General features: G+C 40.5%; 1 protein-coding gene across 10 annotated transcripts in view; it reads right to left on the minus strand.

Moving 5' to 3' along the window:
* The window catches only part of LOC123759294 (uncharacterized), a 309,434-nt gene extending 299,297 nt beyond the window's left edge, over window positions 1-10,137 (minus strand). For 7 of the 10 annotated variants that reach the window (XR_011230152.1, XR_011230151.1, XM_069334998.1 and 4 more), the window contains exons 1-2: window positions 9,940-10,137; window positions 1,293-1,418 (exon numbers count right to left, since the gene is read on the minus strand). Coding sequence is in view for 6 of the 10 variants with exons in the window: in XM_069334998.1 (XP_069191099.1) it covers window positions 1,293-1,358 (66 nt within the window). In the remaining 4 variants the exon portion in view is untranslated. The other 3 variants (XM_069334993.1, XM_069334997.1, XM_069334992.1) reach the window with 2 other exon arrangements.
* Between the last annotated feature and the right edge of the window lie 3,682 nt (window positions 10,138-13,819).

Consider the following 13,819-nt stretch of genomic DNA (forward strand, 5'->3'; position numbering starts at 1 on the left):
TCTGCCCATTGTTTCTCGCCGGCGCCTGGGATCGAACCCAGGACCACAGGATCACAAGTCCAGCGTGCTGTCCGCTCGGCCGACTGGCTCCCTCGAGGGAGCACTCGAGGACTTTTGTGTGTGTTGATGGTGAATGTATATACTGTGTGACAGTGTATAGTGTGTAAATAGATTGTATATACAGTGGAACCTCTATTAACGAGTTTAATCCGTTCTGGCACCGAGCTCGTTACCTGGAAAACTCGTCTTAAGAAACAAATTTCCCCATTTAAAATAAAGGAAATAAACTTAATCCAGTCCACTCCCAAAAACATCCATACTTGTATGACTTTTTTTTATGTAAATATAATACTGCACATGTAAATATGTTTTGTTGTAGTGTTTTAATATTTACTTTACCTTATGAAGAGTAGTTGCTGGCTTGAGGGAGAGGATAGGGAGGTGGGAAGGAGGAGAGGGGTTATGGTGTGGAAGGAGAATCCACCTCTGAGTCAGACGGACTCTCTCTTTTTGGGAATTTCACTCAAATTTCATTTCAAATGTCACACAAGGATGCGTTAGACCAGCACCAAATAAAAAACTACGTCTATTACACTCGTTGTGTCAACAATATAATAGTCTTACCACGAAGATATAATACAATGCCGTTTTCTCAAATAGGCAATGTGGTTATTAACACTTTCGCGCTTTAGATTTAGAGATAACTCGTCGCCGTTTTTTCTTACGATTCCGCATAACAGCCTACTTTTGTAGTCCATCGAAAAAATATTTCTATAAATTCCATTTTCTAACCGAAATGGATGGGGATACTCTCAGATTTTTCTCCATGAAATAGTTTTCATGGAGTTTCATTCATGGAGTTTTCATGGAAATAGAAATCATGTTATAGTTTGGAAGGACAAGCACCCCGTCTCTGTCATCACCAATATCCACAATGCCGACACTACTCAAGCACAGCGCAGGAAACGCGTTCGTAAACGTGACAGGAGAACTGGAGTAGAAATTGTGAAAATGAACAAACCAAAGGCCATAGTGGATTACAATAAGTTCATGAAAGGTGTTGATCATTTTGATCAAATGGTCAAATATTATGAGTTTGCAAGAAAAACCCACAAATGGACCAAGAAGACTACTTTCTATTTTCTGCAAATGGCCATGCACAATGCATACGCATTGTATAACCACTACTCAACAGATACAAAAAAAACTAACACTATTAGAGTTTCACGCAGTAGGAATAAAAGCCTTATTGGCGTGGAACAGCGAGGAATGGCTAACAACAACAAGCATACCACATGTTCCCGACATAGATGCCAGCGCAGCTCCTCCTGATGCGGCAGTTTCAACACCCGGCCCATCTGGTGCGAGGCGTCCTCTGTTCACCTCAACACCTCAAGCCCACTCATCAACCACAAATTCTGAAATGGACATTGAGGACATAGAACCACTTGATGTTTCTGATTTCATAGAAGATTCTACTACAAGTTTGGTGGTTCCTGTAGAAGACAATATTCCTCCAGTGCATCCAAGAAATAGAAGAATTATAGATTCAGAACAACGTCTCAACTACAAGTTGACGCATGAACTCGTGCACTTGGCTAAAAAATGAAGATGCCGTGTTTGTTTCAAGTCTGGCAAAAGGAGGGACGTGATATATGGATGTAAAACTTGTGATGTGGCACTGTGCGCTGCGCCTTGCTACACAAGGTACCACCGAAGAAAGATATTTTGGGTGGAGAAAAAATAACCACCGGCAACAGCTTCACTCCACCTAAGAAACATCAGATGAGCAACTTCAGGATCAGAAGCCTGAAGATGGTGGAGTGAAGAAAAAATGCTCAACTGTTGATCTTCAATCAACATAGACAGGGTAAGTACACCTATTTAGAATTTTTTATCATCTATAAGAAGTTATATTATATACGTTTTGTAGAGAATTTATTTGCGAATTTTTTGGTACCAGAATGAATATTATATCACATAAACTTCTATGAGTAAAAAAAAAAAAACACAAAGTATGTTTGGGGGTGTGGCGGGTGTGGCTCTGGGTGTGGCAGGCGTGTGGCAGTGGGTTCCCTTTAGCCGTTGATATATCCAACACGTGGGAAATATTTGTATGTGTTATGTATATGTCTGTGTAGGGAATTTTACTGCGATCACCGTCATACAAATTATAAAATGTTTCAACAAGTATAAACATGACAAACATCAAACGAACGAAAACAATGCGTTCGTTTCTGCCGCGAACGCATACTGAGCGACGTGGTTCTATATTTGGCGCTTCTCTTACACATCAGATTCAGATTCAGATTCAGATGTTTATTCAGGTAAGGTATATACATAATACATGCTTATATATATACATAATACATGCATACATGTATATACATATACATGTATATACATAATACATGTATATACATGTATATACATAATACATGCATACAGGTATATACATGATACATGCTTTGTACAATTGTTATACATTTCATCTTATAGAAAATTTTATTGCGAACACATTGGTATAAAAAGAAATACGTACATAGAAAAGTAGGGTCAGGAAACGTATAAATGTATAAACTTTCCAAGCATGATTTCCCCCCTGTGTTTTCGCCAGTGCGCTCGCGGCTAACTACTCTCCACTTCACACACTCTTGCGGGTGGGCAATTACCTATATTAAACATTCATATGCATATGTCAGTGTAGAGAATTTTATTGCGATTCCAATGATACCAAAATTAGCGATGTAGGACAACTGTAGGCTTCGCAACCATTAAGAGAGTGGAAACATTTTGTTGCTGTTTGGCGCTCTCGGCGAGTGATCTGCATAGTTTTTTATTTGGTGTTGATACTCCTTATGCTTGGGCGGCATTTTATTGGTATGCTCTTATAGACAATTTCATTGCGAACACAGTGATACCAAATTTAAATACGTGCGCCTTCAATTATTGTCAGGACAGTCAAAAGAGTGTACACTTTTTCGGTCTTACCACGTAGGCGCGCGAAGTGCCGAAAGCATCTGGGGTATTGTTTTTTTTTGAGCGCCGAGAGCGCTTAAGTGTTAAAGAAAACGGAAACTTCATGGCAAACATGTATACAATCCTCAAGTCGATCAGATAAGAATTGGATTTTATAGAAATATTTGCTCAAATGACGCTTGAGCACGGTGTTTGGGTGCATTCAAGAGAAAAAAGTGTGTCACGTTCAAGCGACATATACTTGCGAAAGTGATAACACTTTCATAAAGTGTTATCACAAAGTGATAAATTAATTCAACATTTTCACACACCGGGTTGTCACTGCTTTATCAGGGCAGCTTTTCCAAGAATGCGTTCACCTTTTCAAACATTCCAAACACTTCCCTGATCTCAGTGGAAGAGGCAGCATCCTCCCTTACCTCCTCATTCCATTACTAATGGTGTAAATTGTTGATGAGGACCTGCCATACTCCCTTGTGAGATCACAGACACCACACTCATGCTTTGCTATAATTTCCTTCTTTAAATCCACAGTAATTGTATCTTTCTTCCTCTTGACAACACTATCTTTAGCAAGCAGCTTCTTTTTAGACATCATGTGTTACAAATTGTAGTCGCAAAACCACTAAAAACCCAAAGAAAAGCTCAAATAAATCCAGAGGGATGCTTGTCGTGTGCGATACAACAACAACACTGGCGTCGGAGGCGTCCGAGAATTTGCGAGAACCCGCGAGATGCTAGGAAGCACCATGTGGTTTTGCTCGTTAATAGAGGCGAGCTCGTCAATAGAGACAAATTTGCTGCGAGTGGCTTGCTCGTTACTGGAAAAACTCGTTAATAGAGCCACTCGTTTTTTCGAGGTTCCACTGTATACATAAATTAGCATGATACTGTACTTGGTAAATATGTGCAACATATGTGTACACAAGTGTCATGCACGTAACACAGTGTCTTCGGACAGTATGGATGTTTTACTGCCATAATATAGTGTACGTGTTCATTATACATAGGATTAGCACGTAAAAACGAATAAAATGTATTTGGAACTGTGTGCAAAAAATTAACAAAAATATATTCGCGGCAACTCGCGCGCCCCGGGCGCCCTACTGGCCTTGGGACGTACGTCACGGGCAAATGGGGAATGATGACGTCACCTCCCAACTTACGGACCCCATACCAGCCAAAGTAAGTACAATTTTTTTTTTTTTTTACATACCCATACTCAGGGAAGGGTTTTTGACACTTAAAAAAAAAAAAATTCCAGAGAATTTATTTCCTGCACACTGGGAGGGTGTCATATTTGGAGGCAACGCAGTTAAGGGGTTAATTGCCTCCGCCCCTAATTGCTTAACAAAAATCAGCAATTAGAACAATCACAAATTCACTACTCTGCTCCCAGATATACCCAGACACTACTCTGCTCCCTTACTGAAGTCTTTCAGCAAGTTAAATATCAAGTCTCTGCACATACTCTCATGCGTTCTATGTGTCTATAAAACTCTGAATGGCAATGCCAATCTTGACCTTAAGCGTTTCCTAAAAGGCTAAAATAGAACTCACGGTCACCACAAGAGAAGCAAATATCTCTGAATTCCTAGAGTGAGACTCGGCTAAAGCAGAAATGCTATGCAAATCAAGTGTCCCAAATTGTGGAAAGACTTCCCAAATGTAATTAAAAGCTGTATGTCTCCAAACCAGTTTAAAAAAAAAAGAGATTGAGAAATACTTACTTAATGTCACATAATTATTATCTTTTAATCAACACCATGTAAATAATTTTGCTCATATTTTCCCCCATACTAAGTTATTTTTGTGTTACTCCTATCTTAAATTTTTATTTACTGAGAATTATGTATTTTCTACATTTAATGTCATCTAATTTCTTCCATTTCTTTGATAAAGGGTTTACTCATGTCTTTTATGATCATTGTTTATTTTTAAGTGTTGGCACTATTAACTTTAAAATATAGTATATTACTCTATGTTCTATTATGTTCCAAGAAAATGTTATGAGAAACAGTTAAGTTGCTTTTCTAAATTACACCTTTGTGAGAGGATGGTCTCTCAACATTATCCCACAGCTGACTTGAATGGCTCATTGCAGTGCACAGTGCACCGATCTCGTGTACAAACCCTATCTCTGTTAACCCTGGATAGTAAACTGTCATTTTGGGTATCTCTAGGATGCCCACTTAACCAGGAATACGTTTATAATATGGAGGCCGCCATATGTCCAAGCAGGGAGTAGATACAGGGAAGTTAAGCATACTTGCCACAAGGGTCAGTGAGTATACAGGAGGTGCCAGCGTGAGAGAGAGAGAGGGGACACCAGCGAGGCGACAGATCTGACCTCTTGGGTCAGCCTCAACCGGTGCGATGGAGAATAACAACTGTGACGTGGTCGTGACGTGTTCATGACGTCACCTCTGCTACTGATCATGGAATGATCAATATGATTGGTTCCCGCTCTTTTGCTGAAACGCCATTGGTCAAATTGTAACCCCTTGTGTTGTGTCCCACGAGGAGCCCTGAGCCCCAGGCAAGGGCATTCACGTGAGGAAGCCATAACATAGAGGACGTGTCCTGTTCTGTCTATCGGCCAATAGACTGAACACCGTCTATTCCTCACCGTCTAGTTAAACTCAGTGTCTTTTCGATAAACCAACGTTCGCCCGGAATCGCGATCATGACTATATTGTTTAGAAGCCTAGTGACAAATCACCAGAGCGAAACAGACTGGTATCAGGTAACCCCTGGTGACAAGTTGAGATCGTTGTGAGTGACCTAGAGTAAACTAAGGCAGTGCTGCCGCCTAAGTAATCTGTGTGTGACTTTTGCCACAGTGTACCGCATGGTATCATATAATCAGCCGCCAGCCACCACTCGGTCCAGAGCGTGTAGCTAGCCTAGCCACGAGCCGCCACTCTGTCCAGAGGGTGTAGCTAGCCTAGACTCGAGCCACCAGCCGCCCTGCCTCACGGTACCGTACTACGTGACGTCACCACCTTACTCACCGCCAGTGCCATCAAGTGTGTGTGTGTGTCTGTTAGACATACAGCGCGCCCTCCTGTGAGTACCCTCTGTGTCAAGTACGGTTTGTGGGAAAGCCTGTCGCCGAAACCAGCTGTCAGGCCACCTACGAGTTCTTGCATAAATGTGCCTGAGTAAGTAAATATGAGGGGTAGCCTACCTGTAAGTACAAGATCTTTTCATTGTTTTATTGTGTCTGTCTGTGTTGATCTGAGGGATCAACCACAGTTCTCACCTTCTTATACCTGACACAGGTATAGGTGGAGACCTAGACACCCGACGGTGTATGCGTGCTTATCTGTGTGGTATCACGACATTACACTCGTCTGTGAATGTGAGCTTCACATACACCACACATTTAGTATTGTGTGATATTATTATTGAGCATGTTATTGCCTGTCCCATTGACAGTGCTATTGTTGATTTATTGCTCGTCGTCATTACCCGAGTATCCGGTTGGAACTCCTGTGATCCCTTTGCACACTGGCAGTTAGGTTTGCCGTGTTAATGATTGGCTGTCAACTGTGTTAAGTTAGGTGTTTCTCCATGAGTGGATCCAAATCGATTAGCCAGATGTCAAGAGTCTCACTAATGCAACCATAGCCTTTCTGACGCCAATCTAAAGTAAATCAAACACCCTTTGTATTAGTGGTTAAGTTAGTAAATAAACTACTGTTAAGCTTTAGGAGGTGTTTCCGTTGAACCACTTCTGAATACTGCCAACTATTTACTCAAGCCTTCAGCTCCAGGTGTATCCAACACCGAGTTGAATATTATTCACTAAACTATAAATGTGATGAGGACCCTAGGAGTCCCTTAAAGTGTTAAAGCACTGAGGAGATTCCAACGATCAATGTGGATCAGGACCAGGTGAGGCTAGTCTGATAAGAGACCCTCAAGGATTCTAACTCGACCTTGCTCCCAGGCCCTGTACGGTTGCTCTCGTATTTTCTCTGCTGATCCTGACAGCTTCATGAAGCGTTTGCCACATGTACATTGGCGACGTACGCATTGCAGTCGGATAAGCAAAATAGAAAACCCCACAATCTTGTATTTCCATTCTGTTATTAATGTAAATTAACTACTGTACTGTTGCTAGAATAGTCTCCCTGGTGCTGTGGTAAGACACTCGCCTGGCGTTCCACAAGCGCTTTGTCATGGGTTCGTATCCTGGCCGGGGAGGATTTACTGGACGCAAATCCTTAACTGTAGCCTCTGTTTAACTCAACAGTAAAATAAGTACTTGGTTGTAAAAACAATTCATCGCGGCGGGGATCGTATTCCAAGGACCTGCCCGAAACGCTACGCGTACTGGTGGCTGTACAAGAATGTAACAACTCTTGTGTATATATATACAAAAAAAAAAAAAAAAAAAAAAGTACTGACTCCATAATGTAATGGTCTATGCTTGGCATCCTTAAGTATCACATTCTTTGTATTCATTAGTTATTTTCCTTGGACATTCTCATTTTGTTAGCTTACTTCTCTTATAGTATTAAGAGTTTTACTCCTCATAAATTTTTCCTATATTTTTTTAATTTTTCCCAAAACAGTTTGCATAATAGTGGCTTCATTAGTATGTGTAACTCCTGTCTCTTCAATTGTATATTACTCTTATGATCTTTGTACACACAGTCTTTTGCATAAACATTATTATTATCAGTTACACACAGAAAATCACACTAACGTGATATGCATCAATGAAAAAATCCACCGGAGATGAGGCAATGTGAACCTGCGATGTTTGCGTCACCTCACATCCCCAATGGATTTTTCATTGATGTAGATCATGTTAGTGTGATTTTCTGTGTGTGTCTGAAGTTGAGTGTACAGTGTTGAACTACGTTGTCCTTCACCTGAGTGCTTGGGGTCTAACTTAAAACTTGGACTGGGTTCAGGAGGGCCCTCCAGACTAGTGGTACAGTGGTAGAGTATGCAGCTGGCAATGCCTTGGCTGCGGGTTCACATTGCCTAACAGCTCCAGTAGATTTTCTCTTTATTATTATTATTATTATTCAATAGGCCAATGTCCACACCCAAAAGATGTCATAGGCATATAATTTATCCCAAAAATTCCATAGGCCTATGTCCACATCCCCAACAATGCCATATGCATATGTCCACACCCCAACAATTGAATAGGCTTATGTCCATGCCCTCAACAATGCCATAGGCCTATGTCCACCCCCAACAATTGTATAGGATTATGTACGACAATGGTGGAGAAGAAAGCACCCAAGTACTTATGGAGGATGATGAGATTGCGAGGAACAAGGTGGTCAGGTGGAGCCTGTGACTCCTTCCTTCAACACAGTTTTGTCTCTCCCTCGTGGTATATCCTCAATGTCTTCAGTGGTGTGCCCTCACCACACACTTACAAAGCCATAATTGTCTTGAGAGTATTGTGGGAGGGACAATTTGGTGGGTATTTTGGACACAGGTGATCTGTGTCAATCTCACCATGCCCTTGAGACAGGCGAGGAGTACCTCACAGGTTGTGTACCCATCGTATTACTTAAGACTAATTAAGTACTTAATCTTTACCAGTGTAAACACCTCTGTCAATTTATATTGTTGATATAAAACCTTGCTACAATGAACCTTTTCATCTTACCTGATGTGTTAGATTAAGGACCTGCCCGAAACACTATGCATGTTAGTTGCTTTGCATGAATGTACAAATATCATACTAATGTAACCTCACAACCCATTGTACCTTCTTTTAAATAAAATATTATTATTATTATTATTATGTTGTTGATTTAGGGGCAACTATTATTATAATTAATATTATTTTAATTTTAAGTATTAACAAGCTTAGGTATACTCAGCAATGTGCTGCTACCCTATTCTATATGAAAGATTATACAGTATAGATAAAAAAAACTAGCTACAAGTTCATCTAATACTCCCATCTCAAAGAATGGTTAGTTATATGTGGAATCAGGGGAAGAAAATACCTGCCTCAATACAAAAAACAAATCAACTCTGACCCCTGGAAACACAAACCGAAACTGTCTATTTTCCACTTGTTACAGCCGGTCGGCTGAGCGGACAGCACACTGGGCTTGTGATCCTGTGGTCCCGGGTTCGATCCCGGGCGCCAGCGAGAAACAATGAGCAGAGTTTCTTTCACCCTATGCCCCTGTTACCTAGCAGTAAAATAGGTACCTGGGTGTTAGTCAGTTGTCACGGGCTGCTTCCTGGGGATGGAGGCCTGGTCGAGGACCGGGCCGCGGGGACACTAAAGCCCCGAAATCATCTCAAGATAACCTCAAGACACAACTTGTAATAAAGTTGTTACATCTTGGCTTAACGTGTTTATAACGTATTAGAACGTTGTTACAACTTGCTATATTAGTTGTTATAACTGGTTAGGAGGCATTAAAACTTGTTTGAACGTTGTACTGTCGTAGTTTCGGTGTGTGTTTGGCGGAACTAAACTACAACTTCACAATTTTCACAAGATCTAAGCCCTCAGTCACAAAAACAAAACAATTACCCATACCAGTTTCTACAAGACTCCTCTCAATGGTTTTTCTTTTTTAAAACAAGCTTAGGTATACAAAGCAATGTGCTGCTACCCTATTCTGAATGAAGGACCACAGTGTAGATAAAAAATCCATCAAGTTCCTCCAACATCTCCACTTCACAGGACGGCCAGTCACACATGGAATCAGGAAAGAACATGAAATATAAGGGCCACGATTAGCCCCCCACCCCCACCATTAACACCCCCGGGCCTAGCAAAATCGGGGTACTGAACAAGAATATCTTCTATGAAGTAATTACAGAGCTCAAAATACCTCATACCATTTAGTCTGAAGTCACTTATAACAAGGCAATCACGAATATAGTGTTGGAGACTATGTCCCAGCTCTTGTTCACGTTGTTTACAATTGGAATGTTCACCAATGGAGGATTCATTACCTGCAGCCACCTGCCTTAGATATCGACATCTCAGCCTAATTCTGGCTATTACAATGTCACACTGTCTAGTTCTTCTTCTTCTTGATGGTAGGTGCAGATTGCATGAAGGGTTTATCCTCACGATGACTGCAACTGTGTAAGTCTTCTTCGAAAGCGTGCAATGTGCTCCGAAACCTTTGTTGTGATGACGTCACTCGCTCGCTTGCTCGCCACATTGATTCTTCCATTTTCTTTATTTACTGATCCTTACCGACACTAATTTATTTATTTATTTATTTTTACGTAGTGTTCGTAGCAGCTGGATACCAAATATTTCACGATCTGCCAAGCACCAAGTGCACCACGGGGCCAGACGACAGGTGTCTGTTCAACCTGCGCCTGGAGGTGCCTCCCGGAGGTCTTGACACAACACTAAATTTCAAAATTCAAATTCAAATGTTTATTTAGGTAAAGTACATACATACAAGGGGTGATACAAATATTGATAAATTTATAGTTAGAGCTAGTACATACAATGCCTAAAGCCACTATTACGCAAAGCGTTTCGGGCAGGAAAAACATTAAAGACTAAAACTGACGTCAATGAGATAATCCTTTCCCTTAAAACCAAGTCTGGTGCCCTTGAGGAGATACCAACTTTAATTTACAAAAAAGCCTCCAGATCTTTAGCCCCTGCTATTGCTTTGCTCTTCAACAAGTCACTTGAACTCCAAACCTTTCCAGATATTCTAAAAAAAGCGAGAGTAACGCCTGTCCACAAATGTGGTGACCCCACAGATGTTAACAACTACAGACCTATATCAATCCTGCCAAACTTGTCAAAAATTTTTGAAAAACTTATATATAAGCAGCTTTACTCATATCTAGCCAAACTCAATATACTTAGCCCTTGCCAATATGGCTTCAGACCCAAAAAAAGCACTAACGATGCACTTATTAGTATGCTTAACTCGATTCATACAGCTCTTGATAAAAAGGAGTTCCCTGTTGGGTTATTTGTGGACCTGCGTAAAGCTTTTGATACTGTCAACCACCATAACCTTCTTCTTAAATTACATCATTATGGAGTCAGAGGACACTCCCTACAATACCTCGAGTCCTACCTTACTGACAGGCTCCAATATGTTTCTGTGAATAATACAATTTCTCCCACCCTACCCATCAACATTGGTGTTCCTCAGGGCAGCATACTTGGCCCTCTCCTCTTTCTCATCTACATTAATGACCTTCCAAATGCCTCCCAACACCTCAAACCAATTCTATTTGCTGACGACACAACCTTCATTTACTCCAGTCCTGACCCTCTTGCTCTAAATGCCACAGTAAATACTGAGCTAAATAAAGTCCATCTTTGGCTAACTGCCAACAAACTCACCCTTAACATTGACAAAACTTTCTATATTCTGTTTGGCAATAAATCCTCTAGTCTTATAAATCTCAAAATAAACAATACCCAAATTTGTAACAAATTAGATGGCAAATTCCTTGGCATTCTCATTGACCACAAGCTGAATTTCCAGGGACACATTCTAAATATATCAAAAAAAGTTTCAAAAACTGTGGGCATTCTTTCTAAGATCAGATATTATGTACCACGCCCTGCCCTGGTGACTCTCTATTACTCCCTTATCTATCCTTATCTCAACTATGGTATTTGTGCTTGGGGTTCTACTACCCAAAATCACTTACGTCCTCTAATTACCCAACACAAAGCCGCTATTAGAACAATATCCAACTCTGGCCCCAGACATCACTCGGTACCCCTACTCAAATCTCTGAATATGTTAGATATTAAGTCACTGCACATTCTCTCATGTGTTTTATACATATATAAAACGCTAAACTATAATGCCAATCCTGATCTTAAAAGCTTCATAGAAGGTTGTAACAGAACCCATGAGCACCACACCAGAAATAAATACAGTTTTGATATTCCTAGAGTACGTCTTAATCAAACTAGAAATGCTCTGCAAATCAAGGGGCCCAGAATGTGGAATGACCTTCCCAACCATGTTAAAGACTGTACCTCTCTCAACCAGTTTAAGATAAAAACTAAACACTACCTAATAAATTCCCTGTAATCTACCTCACTCCTCTATTGTCAACCCATGTCTGTTATTTTCTTTTTTTTTTTTTAATCAACACTGTTTGTCAACCTAGTATTTGTGCTGCTTTTTCAGTTATGTTCCCCCTTTTTTTATCTTTATTTGTATTTGTTCTCAACACTTTTTATTCTTTATGCTCAATTAGTATTAAGTTCTAGATATTAATGTTTTTCTTGCCCGAAACGCATTGCGTAATAGTGGCTTTAGGCATTGTATGTACTAGCTCTATCTATATATCAATCCATAAATGTAACATCACTTGTATGTATGTACCTTACCTGAATAAACATATTTATTTATTATTTATTTATTTATTTACATCTAGTATCGGGCCCCTGCGAAAGGGAGATGGAACTTTCACCGATTACAACAAAGAAATGAGCGAGCTACTGAGGACGCACAATACGACTCTGTTTTCAGCGAGCCATTAAACACACTAAAGATTGATAACCCAAATGAATTTTTCATGGATACGATACCAACATCAAATCATATATCAGACGTCACCCTATCCCCACTGGATTTTGAAGAAGCCATAAACAGTATGCCTATGCACTCTGCACCAGGCCCAGATTCTTGGAACTCCATATTCATAAAGAACTGTAAAAAAACACTATCGCAGGCCCTCCACATTCTGTGGAGACAAAGCCTAGATACTGGCGTTATTCCTGATATACTAAAAACAGCAGAGATAGCACCACTTCATAAAGGAGGAAATAAGGCAGAGGCAAAAAATTACAGACCGATAGCACTAACATCGCACATCATAAAAATTTTTGAGAGAGTGCTAAGAAGTAAAATCACAAAATACATGGAATCACAGCATCTCCATAACCCCGGACAACATGGTTTCAGAACAGGGCGCTCTTGCCTGTCGCAGTTGCTGGACCACTATGATATGGCATTAGATGCTATGGAAGACAAACAAAACGCGGATGTAATTTACACAGATTTCGCAAAAGCTTTTGATAAATGTGACCATGGTGTTATTGCACATAAAATGCGTTCAAAAGGAATTACCGGAAAAATAGGCAGATGGATCTACAATTTCCTGACCAACAGAACCCAATGTGTAATAGTCAACAAAATAAAATCCAGCCCATCAACCGTGAAGAGCTCAGTCCCCCAGGGTACTGTGCTTGCTCCAGTACTTTTTCTCATCCTCATTTCGGACATAGACAAGAACACAACCTATAGCACTGTATCATCCTTTGCAGATGACACTAGGATCTTCATGAGAGTAGGCAACATAGAGGACACGGCGAACCTCCAGTCAGATGTAGATCAGGTCTTTCTATGGGCTACAGAAAATAATATGGTGTTTAACGAAGATAAGTTCCAGCTCATTCGCTATGGAAAAAATGAAAATATAAAAACGGAAACCACGTACAAAACTCAGGCAAATCATAACATAGAACGAAAAGGCAATGTAAATGATCTGGGTGTACTCATGTCGGAAGACCTTACCTTTAAAGAACACAATAAAGTAGCCGTCACAACTGCAAGAAAAATGACAGGTTGGATAACAAGAACTTTTCACACTAGAGATGCTATACCGATGATGATACTTTTCAAAACGCTTGTGCTCTCTAGAGTGGAGTACTGCTGCACAATGACAGCACCTTTCAAAGCTGGAGAAATTGCTGACCTGGAGAGCGTGCAGAGATCCTTTACTGCTAGAATCCACTCAGTAAAACATCTAAACTATTGGGACCGACTAAAGAGCCTAAAACTGTACTCCCTTGAGCGCAGGCGGGAGAGGTACATAATAATTT

Source organism: Procambarus clarkii, chromosome 32, assembly GCF_040958095.1.
Source record: "Procambarus clarkii isolate CNS0578487 chromosome 32, FALCON_Pclarkii_2.0, whole genome shotgun sequence".
Taxonomy (NCBI): domain Eukaryota; kingdom Metazoa; phylum Arthropoda; class Malacostraca; order Decapoda; family Cambaridae; genus Procambarus; species Procambarus clarkii.